Raw genomic sequence first — 18241 nt, 5'->3', positions numbered from 1 at the left:
GATAACCGCAAAGAAAGAGCAAAAATAATGAAAATTCCTGGTCAAACCATCACACTGACAACCTCCACAGACCAGATGATTCACCGCTTTATTTCCGTTTCGTGTAATGGATTTGACAATTGCATTTTGGCTTCTTTAGTTATGTTAAAATTATTGGTGCATAGAAAATCAACAACTTTTCAATAGCGTCTTTTTCTATTGATACAAACCTAATATCACCAATAACTGCTTAAGATTTATTCATTTCTTTGTTGTTACGCGAGTGCTGAATATGACCTTTGGCTGGGAATATTTGTCTAATTATCATTTCAGTATTCGTGAATATTTAATACTAACCTCTAAATCAAAGTCTTTTGTCACCTAAAGGAGCTAAAAAAAAAAAAAAAAAAAAAATCCCGATGCATTGTTCAAATCTGTCAATTATTATTGGTCTATTCTTGCATTCTAAAAGGCCCACCTCAAAAATTCATATTCAGTCCGTTTTGATTACTATCTTATCGCCATCTCTCCTTTAATGACTGGATACTGTAACCACTGCTACACGTCTGGGAAAGAACAAGTGTTTTACCACAATTCCACTTTATTTATAGAAACACCGACACTAAAGTGAGGGTTCAATATTTACATTATCTTACAATTATTTACAGTTTCCTGACAAATCTTACATGACAGCCAACAACCAATGGTGAAAATATTGACCTTATAGTACAAATACCACATCCTAACTTAAACATCTGCATTAAGCCAGAAAAAGGTGGGGGTGGAAGCGTTGTGGTGGGGTAAACTTTAGGGTACTAAGTTGCAACTGAAGTGAATGGACAGATTGCCGAAAATACAAACCACTGTCTGTCCACTCACAAGCTAAACCCTAGGATGACACAACAAACTTAGCACAATAAACAATCACCAGTATGGGTTGTACTACTACAGACCATGTTGACAGAAAATAGCAACTCTACCATCATGAATCCAGCATAAACTAAAATGCCGTACGTCTGCACTGTGTTGCACCTGCATTGGATTAAATAACTAAAATATGATAGTACTGATACTTACAAAATCTGTGTTGTTGAACCGCACTATTACCTTATTGTCTGAACAAAGCATTTAGTTGTGATGCAGAGGACAGTATTAAAAAAAAAAAATCTATATATACACTGTCTGGACTAGGCATATGGCTAGGTATATTACTTAATACAGGCCAAATGACATACCGTATAGTGCTTCCCTGGATAATGAGCTAAAATCTTGGAGTTCCCTTAACAGTTTTATAACCATAAAGATCTTTAATTACAGTAGTCTTGATAAATGAAGATACAATGCATATGAATATTTTGCATTCTGCAGTCACATATCCAACATGACGGTGGAGACAAAATAGCAGAGACACCCACTTCTTCACACAACAGGGTCTCCAATAACCATCATGAACACTCAATTAACATGCTAAAAATGTTATATTACATAACATTCAACAAGAATCTATGTTAAAAAAGAATCTATGTTAACAATGTTGAATAAACAAGGGACTGTTCTTATATAATGAGTCAGCCATAAACACTGCCTACACACACACACAAAGGAAGAGAAATACCGTAATAAGTCCTACAAAGAAAAGGGGAAACACATGGAAAGGAAGAACGAACAATACAACTGACTTTACCTATTAGCCAGAATGTAATCCCGAGGTGTTGTACTACAGGAGTTATTAAGAGAGAGAAACAAATAGCAGCAACCAATCCCTTCTTCCTGTCTCTGAAATATGGGAGCAGAAGATTAGGCTTCAATAGCGAAGCAGAGAATATGATAAGTATACAGATAAAGGGTAATAACTGGTCACCTAAGAAAAAAGTAAATAAATAAAAATGAGAGGACAGACATACAGAAAGACAAAAGGAAAATTGGAAGAGTACCAGTACATATTTTTGTGCTTATGGTAGACTGAGTGATAACTTCACACAAAACCTTTACAAATGACACTGAATACAGCATATTCTACAACCTTCATGTCAATCCCACAAGATGCAATGAACAGTGAAACTTGTACTGTATATAACTCTGTTTTCCACATAAGAGGATGAATAAGATTAAAGTTACTGTATTCCCCTTCATGACAAATGCCACTGAATACAGAACATTCTGCAGCCTTCATGCCAATCCCATATGATTCAATGAACAATCATACATGCACATAACTTTCATGCCCACAGAGGAGCATAAATGAAATTAAAGTATTCCCATTCACTCTGACTGTACCAAATACAATTCACAGGTGATGAAAAAACAGAACTGGTGACAACAATTATATACACATATATAATACAGTATAAAACAGGTACACTCTAATGCTGTACCATAATAAACCAATAATGTTTCTGAATAACACTGTACTGAAAAGCACCCTCACCAGTGTTGAACTCAAACCCACCTTGCCACCACAGGTCTAAAGGATGTCTGGCCGTCACATAATTATAACTTTTTACTTTTCAGTTCCACACACCCCAACCTATTGCAGCATGGGTGGTAGTGAATTTATGTTCTTCCAATCATGGTGGTGTGTTGATATGAAAAGAAAAACATCATAATTGGATGATGGCCATACACCTTTTAGACCTGTGGTGACACAATGAGTTATAGCCCAATACTGCACTGATGACGGTACTTTACAGTACAATGTTATTCAACCCATTATTTATATATAAACAATCTTGTTGCTCTTTGCTTGCAACTAATTGTACTGTAATCTTGTCTTGAAGTTTCGGGTTACCTGCACCTTATACTCGTATAACAATACATACCTAATCTGGCAACAATTCTAAGCATTTCATATCTAAAACTTACAACATACTTTTGGTAATGTCAATGGTAAGAAAATGCAGAGGGCCACAAGGTTAGAGATGCACCAGATAATGTATATCTATATGGACAATCTGCCTGGCCTGTTCACTTGGCTGGAGAATGGGTATTTTCATTATATGATGCTAAACCAATCAGATGTGGCCCATAGGAACTACATCCAAGGACATTTGGTCTATGGTTCATATAATACCACCCTGAAGCAAATAACTCTTCACTCGTCATGTTTGGATTAAGGAGCCTAGCCCTGGGCCCCAATGCTCCTGATGGGCAACACATGGGCTGGGTGACGGATAGATAGGCAACAAAACAAACAGCTGGATGGTCTGAACTTTGAACTTCATTCAACAGACATAATGAAAATATCCATTTAGATATGAGTTAGATAATATAGGCATTATTCAGTCAAATTTTTTTACAGCACAGTGTATCCAGTTCACTTTCATTTTTTCCATTATCCACTCTTTAGCTATCCAATAAAAATACAATACATACATATATCTAAATGAATATTGGATAATGGAAAACCTTACCGGTACTTCTAAAATTTGATCATCAGGTGCATCTATACCTGTATACAAGGTGAAAGGCACAAAACAATGGGTCATAGTTGGTGCAGTTAAGGTTGAGGCCATAACACAAGGGTCTTATGTTTGTACAGGCAGCATGCACCTTATTCATGGCTACTTCACTATACGAGTATAATGATGCCAAAGAATTCAGCTCAAAGTTGAATTAAAGACAGTTGCCCATGATTCACTCCAATGTTCAGAACCTCTTTATTCATCCATTTATTTTTCTGTGCGTGTGTACTGACAACCCCTCCTCAAGCAATAGGTCTCTTGAAGCTGTTTCACTTAAAGCAGCACTGTATAGCCACATACATCCTCAATGTTAAATAAATGGAGTGCCTAAATAACTGACACACAACACCTGATGAACTCTGTCCATAAAACATTACAAAAAATGTTGTAACCTAACAAAATGAACCACACTAAGATAACAAAATGAATCACATTAATTCTTTTCCTATCTTAAATAGGTAAAGAAATGGCTGGAGCTTCTGTCCATCAAAATACAGTCCTGTACAGCAGAATCCCCCCCAAATAGGTATCACTCTTTGGCACACTGCTCTAACTGTGGTAGTCACATGCTAAATGATGGTGTACAGAAACTATATTGTAATACTTGGGAGATTTTGTAGTTATCTTACCTTATAGCTGAACTAATATAGTACCAGTACTGATTAAAAGTCATATCTAGGTTAGTTATACAAAATAGGAGTATGGACAGTGTTTAACATTAAAGAAAATAGGATTTTGAATTTACAACAACTTTTTTAACATCACAGAATGACAAGTAACAAAAGAAAGCCTGACAGCTACATTCTAGCAGTCCATGAGACTTTATTTTAAAACCAGTGGCAGAATTCTTCCATGACTGACATTTCAGCAACCCATACCATACTGTAACAATCACCATCATCTTCATCCAATTTCCCATTGTTTCAATGTGGCAGGAAAAGTCAGAAAGAGGAAAAGGAAAACACAAACGAATTAGAAGCTATTAACACAGTGTACAGTGAAGAGAGTCACATATCCATTTATTCATCACTGAAACCCTTGCAATTTGCCATGTTAGTCACTGGTTAAAAATTGTCCCTCACCTATAACACTTTAAAAACCATACGCTCTTCGCTAAAAGACGATCCCAGCCTTTAATTACCTCTAAAACAATATTCACTTTATGATACAATAAAAAATACAAAAACTTGAGATCTCTGTCTTGTGAACGAGCACGGGATGAAAAACAATCAATATCATCATCCTACTAACCTAACTTCCCCATGAAGAAATAGGGCAGAATCCAGAAAAACACTAGCCATACATGAATACTGTGTGGCGCCAGTACTCCCTGTTTTATTCACCTACGTCCTTGAGCTTAGCATAATAAATACCTTGAAAAAATGATCTGCTGTAATGTCTAAGAACAAATCAGATTAACAGCTGAGTCATTTCTATTCTTGTACATTTCTCACAAGATTTTCATGTACAGCATGTCCTTATATTACTGAATGTTGCTGATATGTTACAAACTATCACAACTTTTCCCAGAAGTTGGGGGAATCTAGCACATACTGAAGAGTCACCACACACAGGATACTTAATATGTAATTTAACTTTATATTACTGTGGACTTAAAAAAAAAAAAAAAAAAAAAAAAAAAAAAAAAAAACAGTGCAAAAAGAGAGCTTTTCATATTTCAAGTAAAACCTGGCCAACAAACAATTTCCTAATTTGTGCTATTACCTGCTGTGAAGCTCACATTTCCTCTGAAATGAGAAAAATCAGCATACAATGCCTGTAAATTGCTTAGTGACTCCAAATCTTGCAGTGACCATACAATTCTACATTTTTTAATACATAGTAAAAAAGCATATGAATCATATAACAGTTTTAAAATCTTTAAGTACTGGTATTACGGCTAATACAACTTCCAAGATCCTCCACTCAGTTATGACCTGCTGATTTACCAAACATACTCTACATATGTACATTTGTGCTTTGTTGTGAATGGAGTAAGAATACAGTCACAGGCAAGAGTTGTGTGAGGTGACATGAGAATGCAAAGTCTCAAAAGGATAACAGAAACATAAATGCTGACCATTCATCCATATCTCAAAAATCCTCAGAAATAGACAAAAGCTCTTTACAACAGCTTAAATTCTACTCCTGAGACTGCATCATACACATCACATACTTGTAGTGTAATATCATTTCCAGATCATTAGAATATGAAAAATTTGGTCCAGCTGGTAGCTTAGCGCTTATTAAACAGCAAACGCTGTCTTGAAATTGCCTTCAAAACACATCCTCATAACCTATTTCTTTAGTACCCGCTGCATCTCCTGAGTACGGTACTCACATGATCATACACAAATCTTTCATAATGCTTATCCGAAACATAACTAATCTCCACAGACATATAGTGTATCTTCAAAATGTGTCTTTTGCTTTAGTCTCCATGACAGTTACAGTACCTTAAATAATCCTCATTTCAAATTCCTCATCATATGAACAACATTATCCTGTTTCCCATTCTTCACAAATCAATCGGTGTTACTACTGTCAAAATACAGGTTTCTCTCCTGAACAAAGCCCATTAGTTAGCATATTCCACAGTTGATCCTGTTCATTCTCACACTCCTTTCTGAACACTGCCCAAGATCTATCCTTTGGTGAAGTAGGACTGGTATGCAACTCCAAATGTGCCAGAGAGGAACCAGGTAAACACACACCACCAGGTAACAAATCCCAGTAGCCCTCGGTAAAACTCTGTTGTGAACACCTGAAAAATACATGTGAGGAGATATAAAAATGCAGACATGATGAGATACAGAGTACAATACTACATGAATTCTGTTGTTGTTGCATCAGGCTTACCTGTACATGAGGCCACTGAACAACAGAAAACTGGCCACTTCAAATGAGTGATATGAGTAATCTTTGACTGAGGTTATGTTCAAGGCTTGTCAGTTATAAGAATGAAGTACAAGAGGCAAATAAGAGTGTTGTGGCATAGCGGACTGCATCAAAGTGTGGGCATATTGGATACTGTGAGCTAAATACTTTCGCAGTACTAGTGAACACTGATGGCAAGGCAATGAGCTCTTGTATCACTGAGGCTGGCAATTTCTGTGGGCGCAAGGCAATGAGCTCTTGTATCTCTGAGGCTGGCAATTTCTGTGGGCTGAAGGTGAAGGTTTGGTGGATGGTGATGAAAGATGCTGTTTGGTTGGAGGTTTTTGATGGCTGTGGTGACTGTGTGCTTAAGCATACATTTGTAAAGTAATGTATAATGTTGGGTGGATGAGGATGGATATGTTTTAAGCATTTTGTGTACAACATTGTAGGGAAGTTAATTTTTCTCTATTTCTTTGCGGTGGGGATGGTGCATCATAAAGCTACAGGGATGGCATAGATCCTGTGATGATGGATTATGTAAGCCTTATGTTCATATGACCTTAACTGGAAATACTTTTAATTCTTGATGGGATGATCTGTCTTTGGGATCTTTGTATCGTCATCATCATCATCATCACCCAGACCTCCTTTCCCACCCAAGGGCAGGGTGAGGAGTAGCAAGACAGCCCAAGTTTGCCCACTCCAATGGGCCACACTTCCATTCATTCATCATTCAAGTCTCTGGAATCTTGGCTCTATCTGACATGCCAAAAACATTCACCACATTCTGCAGTTTCATATGCTGTAAACGTATCCGACAGAGTCAATCCTGATGCTGTAACGTTAAAAAGAGGTGCCAAATCCCTGATCATGCGCTTCTCCTCTCAATATTCATCCAGCCAACTCAATCTCTTGTCAGTCCTTCCACCTTCTCCTTGGCGTACTTCGCCTCCTCCCTCCTTCAAATTCGCTCAGATATACCTTTTTCACCACTCTATTGTTATCCATTCTCTCCACATGACCATACCATCTCAGTACACTCTCTTCAATTCTGGTGTCCACATACTTCCTCACTCTGCATCTTTGACGAATCACATTATTTCATATCCTATCCACTCTCTGTACTCCACATACATTCCTCAGCAGCCCCACCTCCACTGTTCTTACTCCTGACTGTTCATTTTCATGCCACACCATAGTCTCACATCCATATATTAAAGTTGGCACTAACACTCCTTCATGTAAGCCTCGTGCAGCTGCAACACTCAAGCCTCTGTTTCTTATCAAGGCCTTCATAGCACCAGCTACTTTTCTTCCTTGTGTCACTCAACTTTCCATTTCTTTTGCATATTTTCCTCTTTTACATCATTGTACCCAGGTATTTGAACTCTCTCACCAGTTCCAGCCTCTCCATTCACTCTAACACCAAACTGGGCATCACCTTCTCTCTCTATAACCATCACTTAACTCTTTTGTTACATTTACTCTCAAGGGACGATGCTCACAGACATCAGCAAAACTCTGCACTAGTCTACCAAAAGTTCTTGCCCAGTAGTAGCAGGTAGTACTGCATCATCAGCATACGAGAAATTTGAGATATTCCATCCATCTTCATTCATTACCAATGCCATCCCTCTCTCCATTACTTGTGTTTGTACTACTTTCATCACCCCATCCATATATATATTGAACAATCATGGGGACATCACACAAAATGTTGTGCACCCACACTGATCGTGAACCATTCACTTAGATGCCCATTTACTCTTACACATGCCTCACTACCATCGTAACAACACTTGACGACACCTAGCAGCTTACCATCTACACTGTACATGCGAGAAACCTTCCACATTCCTTCTCTGTGTACCCTGTTGTATGCTTTGTGCATCTTTGTCTCATCTTAAATGTCAGGACTAACTTGCCCAGCCCCGGGCTCCTACGCTCCTCATGGGGTGACATAGGATTGGATGATGGATGGATGGATTTTTAGCTGTTTCATATTTGAAGTTGCTAACGAGTTGCTAAGGAAATTTTTTATCTGGAGCACTACTTTACTTTTCATACAATTTTCTCATTTCATTAGGCTACTGGCAAAACTAGGTAAAATACAGGTACTATAAGCAACTCCTAAATAAAATTTGTTTTTTGTTGCTAACAAGCTGGTGAACACACGCATACATGCCTACATATGTGTGAATATACATGCAAGTGCTCATACTGTATTCCCCCTTTCTTGCTCACCTTTTTGAGCTCCTCCATGCCAAGTGTAAGTATCTTGGTTGCCTCTGTAATAGTCTCGGCGTCCTGCAATGCCGGGATGGAGGGGGCCGGGCTGGGTGGGGTCAGGCCACACTCTCCTGGCTCCATGGTGAACCCCAGTAATGCTGACCAGCTTAGGCCACCTGGTGAATAACGGCAGTGTGAGTGTGGGTTGGGGAAAGAGAAAGAGTGGGAATGTGGGAGAAATAAATGGGGAGAGTGGGAATAAGGAAGAGTGGAAGTACATGCGCGCGTGGGTGAGTAAGATCAATTAGGCAATGTTATGATGTGTTCAATCAGGCTTACAAATATTCTGTTACAGACAGTAAAAACTCACCCAGTGTCTTGAACATAAGGGCCAGAAATAAACAGAGGATGATGGGCGCCACATACTGAAGAGTCACCACACACAGGTAGTAGAAGACACTTGCAATCTGTGGACACAAAGCTGACACTATATTAATGTAATCTGACATCTTTTACTTGGCCTAAAATTGCCATCTTTCTATTTTCAAATATGACCCGTACCAAAAAGTTAACACGAGAATATGATGCTAGTACTGTAAAGGTACTGAAAATGTGTTAGGGAAAGAATGTAAACTCATAGTCAGGTCCTGCTCAGAATACAGTCTTAATCTGCCAACAAGGCACTCAAAACAGGCTGCAAAAGGATGAAAATCTTTGCCAAATTAAGCTGAATGAACTACAGGGATCATACGGTAAACAGATTTTTTTTTTCTTTTTTTTAACCAACGCGCTATTTGTCACTTACTGAGCCACTGTATACTGTATATTATATACCATACCAGCTCCTGTGAGCTGCATGACAACAACATTTTTCTTTTCATGTACTGTATTTCTCCTTATTCCTACACTCCAGGCATTCCTCTCAGTCTCTCTCTCTCTTGTACCTTTTTCTGCAGATCTTTATTGGAGATGCGACCCGATTCCTTTTTCTGCGCCTCTACTTTCTCATATGCCAGGTTGAGATAAGATTGCAGATAGTATGGCATCAGCGCCATCCTCAGACCAGCCACCAGCAACACCAGAACAATGCGCAAGGTGTCAAATGCTTCTGGCGTCATGCTATCCGGAAAAAGAAATGAAATAAATGATGATGTAAAAAATGGTGTTAAATATTGATGCCAGGATGTCAAATGCTTCTGAGGCCCTACTGTGGGATTAGGTAAAAAATGTGAGAGGATGTAAAAGTGCAATATACAGTAGTACTACTTAATCTCAACCTCCCTGTATTCTGGCTTTGTTCCTCCCAAACCAGAACCAGAACCTATGATCTGGAAGTGTTATGTGCTTAACTATTACTAACTGTACACTGATTAAAAGGCCTTTGCTATGTTAGCATGTGTAAGCCTTTGTCACCAGACGGCATCTGCCACTCTCAGATAATATCATTTCAGGTTAGGTTTTAACAGACTGCTGTCTGAAATGGCAAGAATTACAAGGCAACTGGTATTAAGAACCAGAACTATCATCCTCATAGGTGAACTGCCTACCATGGCACTGGATTATGATGGCCTAGCCAGGGATTCAACACTTAGCAAGTGGAGGTATGGGGTTGAACAGTATAATAAAGTTTTTTATCACATATGGTAATACTTTACAAGTATTCTCCCCATTCTTATTTTATAAGCCTAGGAAACAAATTACAGCCAAAACAGAGAGGAACTGTAGTATCTACAATCATAAGATTTGAGAAGAACAAGGATGTGAAAGTCAAAGATTTAATCTGGCATTACTGAAACTCAAATATACCCAATGAAAAATATACTGTATATAACAGACATACATCCAACTGTATCAGCTATAATGATCAAAATATTAGTATGTACATAAATATGATGTGGCTTCATGCCATAAGCTCTCTCTTAAAAGTCTAAAGATATGTCTTAAAATGGATTGATACAGCCTGAATAAACTGCTTTTTTATAATACAGTACTACACTGGGTGGTAACCATATAACCAAATTTTGGCACCTGGTGGTTTAGTGGGTAATTATCGCACTCCAATCAGATTGAGCCAGTGAAGGTTTATATCCAAGGGGTGGTTGGGGTTGATTGCTCATGTAATGCCACTCAGGGATGAGTGAGGCTGGTCACTCTCATCTTAAATGTCGGGACCAACTGCCTAGCCCCAGGCTCCTATGCTCCTCATGGGGCAATGTAGGATTGGATGATGGATGGATGGATACAACATTTTCATGTTATAGGCTGTATAACATTCCTGTATTGATGTTATGTCCACAGTAAACACCAGAAAACAGCTCATTAAAGTTTCACTGGTACTGTACTTATAAAGCTAATTTACCAGTTTTACTCAACCTACCAATACCACCTCTTAAGGAAGATGTGCCATCACTGGCTTACAATGAGGACTGCCTGGAGAGTATCGTAATCAAAGCAAACATTCACAAGCTCGTTTTTAATGTATTCCCTGTTATATTTTGTTCTTGGAGGAAGGACTCAAGACAAAGGGAGAATCTGCACCCTCCTGACTTTGTTCTTCCTGTAGAAAATAAATATGACAACCTACGATCATTTTCCACACGTCTAAGATCTGTTTTTTTGTTGGGGGCAGAGGAGATATACAGGGATGCTTTGCACTCTCCTTCCCTTGTTCTTCCTCCAAAAATAAATTTCAGTTAGCCTACAAGAGGCAGTTGCTCAAAAGTTTATCCACAAATTTCTTTCCAGCTTTGTGGGTTCTCACATGGGGTGGGAGCGCCCTGGGAAGGTGTGCTCAGTGAGGTAGCGGCGGGACAGAGGTTTGATCCACATGACCACCAGCAGCAGTGGTGCTACAAAACTCGCGTGGAAAATCCAGCGCACAATGGTCCGCTCTCGGCAGTACCTGAGCCAAACAAAGTGGTACAGTATATTAGGGCAGTGTTAACAGATCAAGTTTTCTGGCAACTTTTTCCTGGCTTCTCTATCATGGTGATACTCTCGTGGCTACTTTTAAAGAAAAACTGTAACAAAGACCTTTGCACCTGCAGTGACAAGAAATTGCCAACAACCCTCAAAAATTCATTGCCAGCATTAAGTTGTCTGGAAAATTTTGCCCCCAAAACTGCTGTGACAACAACTTAAAAGATAACATAGTCAGCTGACTGATTTACAGTTTTATACTAATCAACTAGACACTAGATACATTCACATTAAGCTACAGAACATGGTGAACGTTTTTGGTGTACAAGATAGAGCCAGGATTCCGGGGGCTTGAATGATGAACAAATGGAAGCATGGCCCATTGGACTGGGCAAACCTGGGATGTCTGGAAGTTGCTACCCCTTACCCTACCCTAGGGTGGGAAAGAAGATCTGGATGATGATGATGAAGGAGACAGGGGTCATCTTCTACAGAATTCACTGAACAAACCATCAGGCCACATCATCTAATTTGTCAGTATATACCTTATTTTTGGTATCCTCTGTCCAGTCAAAATATATTGAGACTTTGTCATATAAAATAAATCTACAGTTAAGATACATGAATAGATGATGATTACTGAAAATATGTATCACAATCACCATACAAAAGCTTGTCCTGAAAGGCAGCTCCAACTCCAGTATATGATTTTGTTCTTCTCTGGACACATTATAGCACAGTATACTACTTCACTCAAGCTAGAGATGGTTTTGTTTAGCTCTGAGAATCCTAGCAGACTGAGTCAAATATTATTTTGATTAACCCTTTTGCCACAACCCTGTCAACAGGGATTTCATTCAGGTTAAGAGGTGATGATTTCTTTTCTGCCAAGAGAAATCCCAATAGTCACTGCAAAACCCTGTGCTATACAGTCAAGTTTGGTTATTTTCCTCTAGATAAGCATTTAGCTTTGGAATGGCTTTTCCACTGAAGAGGTTAGTTATAAGTGGTGGGGGTGAGGGGACTTCCAAAGTACTGTAGAATAAAATCATCCAGTCATATCCATGGGAAATTGAATAAAGTCACCCACCAGTAACAAGGGTAAAATAAAAAAGATGTTATAAACTGAAGGGGTTAATCAACTGGCTAAAACATCAACACTGCAATCTGACTTTGAACACAATCTCCATTCTACACTTCTATCCCATTACATTGTCTCTACTCACTTTAGAGAATCGAAGTGCATCTTGCCCAGCCGAAGTCCAGGGAAGGTGAAGAACGCACCCACCAGCGCACAAGTCATGGCCAGGCAGATCTTGAAGGTCACTTTGGATGCAGGGCCACTGAAAGAGACCCAGCATCACATGACCAGGAATGAGTAAGAGAATACTGGCTATTACTATGGAGGAATGTGTAGTTATCATCATCGTCGCTGTTGCCGTCATCATCATTATCATCACTCTAATCCAATTTTCCACTACTATATTTCAATGGGCCCGTAACATAAAGAAAAAAAAAGGAAAAAGGAAAACAAAATGGTAGAGGCAGCTCTCAAAAGAGTGCCCAATCCAACAACATATCCATTTACTAATCTTTCCAGCTTTAAAATCTCTTGGCTGCTTCCCATAGCAGAAAGTGAAATCATGTAAATCCTCACTTATCTGAATTAGCTGTGGTTGGAAGCTATCTGAAATATAAGCTACAATGGCTGAGGTAATTTCTCCAAAGAGGTATAATATAATGAACCATCAATCATCCACTCCTATGTCGCCCCATGAGAAGCGTAAGCAAGTTGGTCCTGGAATTTAAGATGACAGTGACCAGCCTCACTCATCTCTGAGTCACATAACGAGAGCAATAAATCCCAACCACCCTTTGGACAAAAACCTGCACAGGCTCAATCCGATTGGTGCATCTTAATTACCCACTAGACTACCAGGTGCCATAATTTGGTTATATGGTTACCACCCAATGTAGTAGGTGGTTTCCTGATGTCCAGGAAACCATTTGGCTTGTCACTCAGTGCAGTGTCACCCATAGGCAGAAGGAAGAAGAAAGAATGAAGGAAAGGCAGAAGAGGGAGTGTAAAGTCACTCGTAGGCAGAAGGAAACGGAATGAATGTAGGAAAAAAAGACAGAAGAGGAAGGAAGACAGGAAAGGGTAGACACCTAAAGCAGAACCACATTGAGTGAGTGGATGGTGAGTGCCAACATCTACCACAATGAATAATATAATGAACAATTCTGAATATGCTGGGAAAGGATAACAAAACATTTTACAAACTTCTACATAGCAATTACAATATATATTTACATTCCTAGTTAATAAAGCAATATCAACTAAATACATTTTTATTTACTGAAGCAGTGTCAACTAAATAATTCATTTATATACAGAGTCAAAACACAACTTTATCCTGATAATCGTTGATTGTAGAATAGCACGTACTGTACTGAAAATTCAGTTAGCTAGGTCTTTACACAACTAACCACCACCAGCACCACTTCCAATACTTTTCTCCATTTTAAAAACCCTCTAGCACCAGGGACAGTCATGACAGAACCATACCCAAGCTACACTGTTCTTCCTTTTCCTCCTACGAAATGGCAACTTTCAACTCACTCTGACTTCAGCCAGACCACTCAACAATACCTTGAAACTTGTATAAAATGATGAGTATGTAAGGACCAGTCTACTGTAGGTTCATTCATATTATACTCACACTTTCATACATATTCCTTCCTTTTCCTCCTACAAACTGGCAACTTTCAAATCACTCTGACATCAGCTATGTGTTCAAGAACGTCAGGGCACTTTCATACTGCTTCTTACACTAACAGACATACTGTACTCCTCTCTCTTTTTTATACAAACTGGCGACTTTCAACTCACTCCGACGTCAGCCCCTGAGCACTCAAGAACGCTGCGGCGCTTGAATTAAACGATGAGTATGCGAGGTCCAGCCCCAGCTCCAGCCGACTCTCATCCACTATTAGAGTTCCCAGTGCCACCAGCAGGAAGGAGAAATATGCCAACACCACCATGGCCTTCTCCCCGCCTGAGTCCTCCCCACGAAAGTACAGCAGTGACAGGGAGAAGAGGATTTTGCTGATCTGGGGCTAAGGAAATGTGTTAAATATGGTCTTTTGTTTATGTTTCACAGTATATAAAGTGTGATCTTCTGTTTCAGCCTCACAACAGTTCTCCCTTGGTTCCTCAAACTTTGCCATTAATATCACTTTTACTTGAGATTCCTTCTTCAAATTGTGTGGGGAGATCCACAGCAAGGTTAGATCTCTTTGGGGCATACATGGACCACACAGTGGTTACAAATACAAATTACAGCATTTATCATGACTCCTTAATCACATTTACAAAACCTATCTCAATTATTTTAAATAGCTAGTGAGGTTAACTACACAAACATCTATATTTTCCCACTGTGTACAGTACAAGGATACAGTGAGAAGCCAACTGCCAACAAACACCACAGCATGCTCAGGTTGACTTCTGCCTTTGGTGGGGCCACAAACATGAAGATCTGAAAATTCTTAACTTATAAGAATTTGGTGGCTGGCTATTACATACACAAATGACATTTCGTCTCATCTACATGCACTTGAAGGAATGAGTGAACAAATGAAAAGTGGAGATCATATGTAGCAGAAGTGGATATACATCACAATGATGCAAAAAGTGTAAACAAGCTGCACCTCTGTAATGATGTACACAATGACAGCACAGAGGGAGAAGTCCAGCAGCCACTGGTACTCAGTGTAGAACTTCAGCTGCAGCACCTCCCCGGGAACCATCCGTGAGGTCTCTAGGGTCAGGTCTAGGCTTCGGGGCACGGTGAACGTTCCGTCATCCTCGCTCTGCCCTCCCTTGCCCCCGCCTCCTCCCTTCCCCCCACCCTTACCCTTCTTCCCCTTGTCTTTGGGGACACCTGCCAGACTCCGGAGTTCCTCATCACTCGGGTGCAGGTAGTAGACGAGGCTAAGGGAGGGAAGGACTGTAAGTCATTGGTGTTATACAATATTTATACTGAACACATGACTGTGTTCTTGCACTTTGACCTAATTTCATGACTACCGGTATATATTTACTGTAGCTACTCCATCCTTGGGTAAAAAAGAAACTCCCCAATCATTTTAATCATGAATTTTATTAAATACCGGTACTGTGCTGGAATAAAGTACAAATTTCGCTGTCTTTTCTGATCTGCAAGATCAAAAATGTTCTCATATAAATACTGTCAATGTACTAATAAAATATACGAGTACTAGGCACTGCGTAAAATCACCAACCCATACGTGTTCTCTATGTGTCAGCAAGTGGGTTGGCGGAGGGATAGTGCCCCTCCCTGTAATACAGTATGACTAAATCAAAGACAAGTAGTCACCCCTTACAGGATTATGGCATCTGGCTATAGCTAGATAGTGACAGCCTAAAATCACAGATCACCAGACAAAAACAAGAAAGCACAGGACCTACCCAGTACCACAGAGGAGCCAGCGCGCCAGCGAGTAGTGTGGGGTGATGCGGGACAACACACTCGCCATCACCATCGTCACCACCAGCTGCACACCAAACACCGCCTGACGCAGATTAAATTAATATACCCAACAGTGTTACATTTTGCACATAATGGTACAGTACAAGTCTCATTACATCACTGTTATTCTTGTATTTCTTTATACTGCAATTTTACTGTGACAATGCACTAAAGTACTGTACATTATACTCACATAACAAAGTTTTGTATTTTAATTTTCTGGGTCAAAATATTGTGGGACTCTGAGCATGGATACGGATAATGACATATGATACTTTTTACCGATTTTTTTTTTTTTCCTGGAAGAAAATGAACATTGTGAAACCTGAAGAAACTTCCATTTGGGACTGTTTATTTGAACCTCTGATTACATTAACTTCATCTGCATAACAAGGCAAGTGTTTCTCCAAAAATGAAATGCCAGCCATACCACAGCCCCATATTAAAAACTTATTAGGTCAGGATGTTGTATTACCTTAACCACTGCCCCACCTTCAAAACTACTTAGGTTTGGGCACCTGAACGGCATTTATAATCATCAAGGAGCCAAAACGGACTTAACAGTGTGGATACACAAGTGGCTTATTTATGCATTAATTTCCTTCCAGGCCGTGGATGATAAGCATACACAGCCATTAAATACTGGTTCATATTCATACTCCATATGCTTGAAAAGCTGTTGATTCTTCTGCACTATAAATAGATGTACATAGAGCCGAGATCCTGTGGCAGTTTGTGTGCAAATTTTGACCTGACAGGACATTGTCATTGTTTCACATGTTTATCAACTTAATTTGGACGTCTAAAGCATATCAGCCATTTGGAGACAATGGTTAAGTTTTAATCGACGTAAACAAAGATGCTGAATTATCAACTGAACATATAATACAGAAACAACGTGGGGTTTATTACCATTTTAGATAGCGTCTGCACCCCGGCTATTTTTGTTGTGAGTGTGACTATTCACACCGGTTTGTGCGAATAACATTAAATGAGCTTTATTCACACCTCAGGATACATATCTCCTTATAGCTAATTATATTTAATTTGTTTTAGTTGATGGATCAAACAAACTGCAATAAAATGGCCTGAGGACTACAAAATCATAAAAACAAGTGAGAGCATTGGATATAACATGATATAAAAGTTTAGAAACTAGAGAGTGCATTGAAGTGAATTACTTACGACCAAATGATGTAAAAGTTTAGACTTCATGTAATAATATTATGGTATACCTTAATGTTAAGCAAGTAAAATCCGTGCAAATAGCTATTCATGTAATAGAGAATATACCAAATTCTCAAAAATATTGCCCTGAGATTAATGAAAAACTTTTGGAATTGATAAAATGAATACAACAGTAGTATAATTACTTTAAACATATTTGTGGAAAAAATACTTATAATAGTCACTGTAATACGGTTTTATTAAAGTTGTCAGTCCGTCCAAGTCAGTGTTGCCAGAAAGAACTTTTCCCCCACTCTAGGGAATCCAAGGCTCCAATGCGAAATTTTGTCATTTTGGTGAATTTTGGTAGAGTAGAAACTTAAACCAAAACTTAGTTTAAACTACTGAATTCATATTGTAGTAACTTAAACTCTTTTGTTCCCTTGTATCATTTTACCTATTTCGTACATTGTGAAATGAATTTCTCATGACTGATACTGCATTTCTGTGGTAAACCTAAGTGTAGAACCTCAGACATATACTTGTTATTAGTTCTTTGGGTATACTGTGAGATTTGTGTGTGCTCCCCCACCCCCCTTCTCCCATCTCTGTTTCTTTCCACTTTGGTCTTTTCATATTCATCATATTTTTCTCAGTTTACGCCATTTCTAGCAGCAATTGTATTTCGTCTTATTCTGTAGCACCTGGTGTGGGGCTGGTCACTTTCATCTTAATTGCCAGGACCAACTTGCCTAACTCCGTGCCCCTACGCACCTCATGAGGCAACACACATTGGGGATAATAGTAAACTAGGCCTGGGAATGTAAGGAGAGTATTGCAATTCACCAACACTATATCACACATTCACAATTGGTTCACATGGGAGAATACGTCGTGACTGCGATTACTGAGAGAGGGGAGGATACGCAAACTCAGTCTGGAAGTTAGGTAGTTATGGGTACGTGTTAGGCATGTCTCAACCCTCATAGCGTCGCTAGGAGGTTTCGCTATTGGTCGAGGCACTTTGGCCCTTTAGAAACTTGGCTTGGT

General features: G+C 39.2%; 1 protein-coding gene across 1 annotated transcript; it reads right to left on the bottom strand.

Annotated features, from left to right (window-relative positions):
- Positions 1–6084: 6084 nt before the first annotated feature.
- Positions 6085–16553, bottom strand: emei (transmembrane protein 161-like emei). Its single transcript, XM_080274308.1, has 11 exons — positions 16500–16553; positions 15964–16067; positions 15183–15465; positions 14931–15010; positions 14362–14577; positions 12695–12811; positions 11311–11451; positions 9494–9668; positions 8920–9016; positions 8565–8725; positions 6085–6204 (listed from the first exon to the last, which is right to left on the bottom strand). Exons 1-11 carry the CDS (start codon positions 16551–16553, stop codon positions 6085–6087), a joined length of 1548 nt encoding a protein of 515 aa, XP_080130434.1.
- Positions 16554–18241: the final 1688 nt, after the last annotated feature.

The sequence above is a fragment of the Coenobita brevimanus genome, chromosome 57 (assembly GCF_032717465.1).
Source record: "Coenobita brevimanus isolate Jiangsu-jjx chromosome 57, ASM3271746v2, whole genome shotgun sequence".
Lineage (NCBI taxonomy): Eukaryota > Metazoa > Arthropoda > Malacostraca > Decapoda > Coenobitidae > Coenobita > Coenobita brevimanus.
The sequence above is the reverse complement of the archived record's forward strand: the minus strand, read 5'-3'. Positions and strand labels throughout refer to the sequence as shown.

Bases quoted from the DNA above. Each gene is read 5' to 3' on its own strand.
- emei (XM_080274308.1), bottom strand. From the start codon at position 16,553: ATGCCGTTCAGGTGCCCAAACCTAAGTAGTTTTGAAGGTGGGGCAGTG. The intron at 16,068-16,499 runs GTAATACAACAT...AATCTGCGTCAG, and splicing joins AAGGTGGGGCAGTGGTTAAG to GCGGTGTTTGGTGTGCAGCT. The intron at 15,466-15,963 runs GTAGGTCCTGTG...TCCCTCCCTTAG, and splicing joins TGGCTCCTCTGTGGTACTGG to CCTCGTCTACTACCTGCACC.